This window comes from Ceratosolen solmsi, unplaced genomic scaffold (assembly GCF_000503995.2).
Source record: "Ceratosolen solmsi marchali unplaced genomic scaffold, CerSol_1.0 scaffold7, whole genome shotgun sequence".
Taxonomy (NCBI): Eukaryota; Metazoa; Arthropoda; class Insecta; order Hymenoptera; family Agaonidae; genus Ceratosolen; species Ceratosolen solmsi.
This window is the reverse complement of record NW_011948413.1, coordinates 17,614,873-17,618,867: the sequence shown is the minus strand read 5'-3', so window position 1 is coordinate 17,618,867 and position 3,995 is coordinate 17,614,873. Positions and strand designations below refer to the sequence as shown.

General features: G+C 28.2%; 1 protein-coding gene across 1 annotated transcript; it reads right to left on the bottom strand.

Moving 5' to 3' along the window:
- Positions 1 to 461: 461 nt before the first annotated feature.
- On the bottom strand, positions 462 to 3,619 carry LOC105367590 (peptidyl-prolyl cis-trans isomerase). The gene is made up of 2 exons (XM_011506358.1): positions 3,283 to 3,619; positions 462 to 862 (listed from the first exon to the last, which is right to left on the bottom strand). The coding sequence occupies exons 1-2, from the start codon at positions 3,496 to 3,498 to the stop codon at positions 488 to 490; spliced, it is 591 nt and encodes a 196-aa protein (XP_011504660.1). The 5' UTR covers positions 3,499 to 3,619; the 3' UTR covers positions 462 to 487.
- Positions 3,620 to 3,995: the final 376 nt, after the last annotated feature.

The following is a 3,995-nucleotide window of genomic DNA, read 5'->3' as shown; positions in this document are numbered from 1 at the left end:
TCAATTCCTGAACAACAATTATATAGATTGAAATAATTAATTATTTGCCGAAAATCAAACTATTTAATTAAGCTATGCTTCGATTTAAATATACAGTTTACGATTTTACTAATTATATTATCATATTCCACCGGACAAAAATAATTTCCAATTAATTAAAGTTATATACATATATTACTAAATTAGTTACACTTGGAATTTCATGTGATTTCATGGAATTTCACGTGATAAAAATTAATTTTCGCATTTATTTTCTAAAGTTTAAATTTCTAAAGTAATTAAAGAATTATATCGAAATTATGATTAATTTATTATACTGAGTCAGTGAGATCTTAAAATTAGGCTGAAACTACAAAATAAATTAATAAACAGAATAGCTGCATGTGATCATCTTATATTCACAAAAAAAAAAAAAAAAAGGCATTACCAGCTATGAAAAATTACTTAATTGCAGACTAAGTTTTGGATGATTAATCTAATAATCAAATTAATTAAGAATATCACGTACCTTTTTCAAAATTTCCATTCCTTCAAGAACTTTTCCAAAGACAACATGTTTTCCATCGAGCCAGCTCGTCTTGGCATACGTAATAAAGAATTGCGAATTGTTGGTATTTGGTCCACAATTTGCCATCGAAAGAATGCCAGCCTCTGAATGTTTTAGTTTGAAGTTTTCATCCTTAAATGTGTTGCCGTAAATGGATTTACCACCTAACCCATTGAAGCGGGTAATGTCGCCCCCCTGACACATAAATTCCGGGATTATTCGATGAAACATGTTCCCTTTGTATCCGAAACCCTTCTCGCCGGTACACAACAATCGGAAGTTCTCCGCTGTTTTTGGAACGATGTCGGGGCGCAACTACAAACAAAATGCGAACATCAGATATTGATTGTAAAATTATTAAATTTATATGGTATTATTATTTAAAAAATATTACAGATTATAAAGCTAATTTCAATGTAATATTTATATAATAAACTACTCTTATAGCTTTGAATATTAATGATTCATACATAATTCATTTCTCCCTATTTAGGATAAATTTCAAATTATTCATTTGTATGAAAATTGTTTCAACTTTGAGATTCACATTATTGTTTAAACCAATAACGCGAAGCAATATTATTGAATTCCTTTCCTTCCATTTTGATAACCAATCGATTAAGAATAACGTCGATTTGTAAGTCATTTGAGAAGGTTTTACTACGCATCGTTGAAATATAACAAATTCAATCTTAGTACAAATTTAAAGAAATTAATGAATATTAGTATTTAAATAAATAACATTTACATATATATATATATATATATATATATATATATATATATATATATATATATATATATAATTAATATAATTTATATAATAATATTTTTAAAATTTGTATTAAAGCAACCGATTGTAGCAAAAGATCTGAGCTATAAGTAAAAGTTCAGTCCATGTGCTTAAAAGAAATGTGATGACTTTTCAATATATTTCAATAAAATCCTATATTTTATATTTTTATCGACATAATGTTATGAATTAATTTTATTATAAATAAATTTCAATATCATGTGTATGATTAATTATATTAATTTTAAATCCATATTTTAAACACATATTTTTATATATATATATATATATATATATCCGTACAAACTAAATAAAGATAATATAAAAACAATTTCTCTAGTGAATTGCTTTAATGATAGAATGCTAAATAACAATATAATTAATTTTTTAATAAATATTTTAAAAACTCAATCAAAACTCAATGTCTTTTCATATTAAAATGTTAAAAAGTCGTAATACATTACTATTTAATTATCTAGTTTTAGAAACCTTTATTAATTAATAAATGATATTCTCAAAATAATAATATTTATAATAAAAAATTATAATAAATTTGTATACAAAAATTCTAAAAAATCTGGAAAATCTTATAGTCTCATTCAGTATCAATATTTAAGTACAAATTGAATTATTATTCCCAGATTCCAATTTTTGCAATGTCAAAATTGGAGAAAAAATAATGATATTAGATAATTAAGAAGAAAGTGATTATATAAGTAAAAGATATGAATTAATTACAAATTTGCATGTTTAATAAATATTTTGTATATTCCCAAACAGATATTAGATAAATAGATATAAAAACAAATTTTTAATTAAACTTTTATAAATATATTTGAATTTGATAAGAAAATAATGAAAATTGAAAAACTTAATGTTATGTAATCTCGTTAAAGTTCAATATTGTTCCTAAAAATATGACTAATAAATTCCTAATTTATGAAATAAGGACAATATTTAACAAATATTACAACATAAATATTCTACTAATTTAATGTTCTCGATTAAAATGTAAAAATAGATGATAAAAGAAGCTAAGCAAGCATGCTTTGATTCCTACATTTTATAATTACAAATATACTTGAAAATTCAAGTGACCATCTTATTATGTTAAAAAAACTATATCGTATAGTCGATTTAAAAATTTTTATCTGAATATTTGTACAATTATACAAAAATTCAGAACGCAGGCTTCTAACTTGGGTATTCCCGTACACACAATTGTTCACTTAAAACATTCCTCGATACAAAACTTACATTTTATAATACAATGTTCATATTGTTAAATACTCTATACGCAAAATATTCTGCAACGATCAAGCCAATTCTGTTTATGGTAATTTCAATTTTTTAAATAATTACCACAAACTTGATGAATTTAATTATATTTAATTAATCCATTCATTTTAATCTAATAAAAAAAGCTTGTATCGCACAATATTGAATATTTCTTAAAAGCACTACTATATAACAACAATCCAAAGTCTGTATATAATTTATTGGCATTGTCATAAACATTAATTCTTAAATGTTAAGTCATGAAAATTAGCCAGAATATTTGTAGAAATCATTTTAATGCAAAATTATATTAAAATACAATGACAATGATAATCGAGTATGCTATTTGATAAAATATTTATGATATTCTACCGGTTGAAATGATCTCTGTAGAATCATTGAGCGTACATTGAATTAATTACAAATCCACGTTACTCCACAACCAAAATATGCCCCAATGACATAAAAATGAAAACGATAACAAAATCAATAATATAATATGCCATGGCAATTGACCTATCCGTCAACCTGCTGAATCGAGCAAAAGGAAACAGCATAAATTGGTGGAGATTAGCCTTGGCGGTAACTAATAAAAAAAGACGGTAGATACTTGGAAAGAAGCTTTTCCCAACCAATGCATCCCCAACGTGTCTCGGCAACTTACCTGCATAATAACTCGGCCGAGACTTTCCTTGTCGGCGGTTATGTCGAAGAAGACTCGTGGCAGTTTTACCTTGTCCATGCATCCGACCAGGGTATTCAACGACCTCGCATGATCGGAACCGCATCTCGTTGGAACGGCGGCTGCCAATTGATTAGCGCAACCGAGGCTCGAATCTATTATTGGGAACCGTAAACGACAGATTGTAGCAAGTGCCATTGTAATTGCGTTGGAAGCAGAGTTAAACGAGCATCGACCTGCTGGTTCCTAAACGCCGACTATTAATCACACGAGTGAGAGGGCTGCAGCGACGACCGTGTAGAGCGTTAAAGAGTCTCCACGACGTGCGGCTACTTCGCGAAAAAACGTGCTCCTAAAGATTTAAGAACGAAGAGAGTGCGCGAGAGAGAGAGAGAGAGAGAGAGAGAGACAAGATTGGGTGGAGAGCGCGTGAGTGAGGGCCGGACGCATACGAACTTATATAAAGCTGACGAGTTCCGCTAGTGTCGCCATGCTATTGGCGCACGAGTTCACGCAGCAGGAAGACGATGACAATCTATCTCTCGATTATCATTATTTTTGTCTTTTGTTCTTTTAATAATAATTATAGCGAATTATAGCTTCTTCATGCATCCAAACTAAATCTTATACTTTTCGGGTTAGTAATTAAATGATTTCCCCCTACTTGATCTACGTACATTAAAGCAGATGTTGAA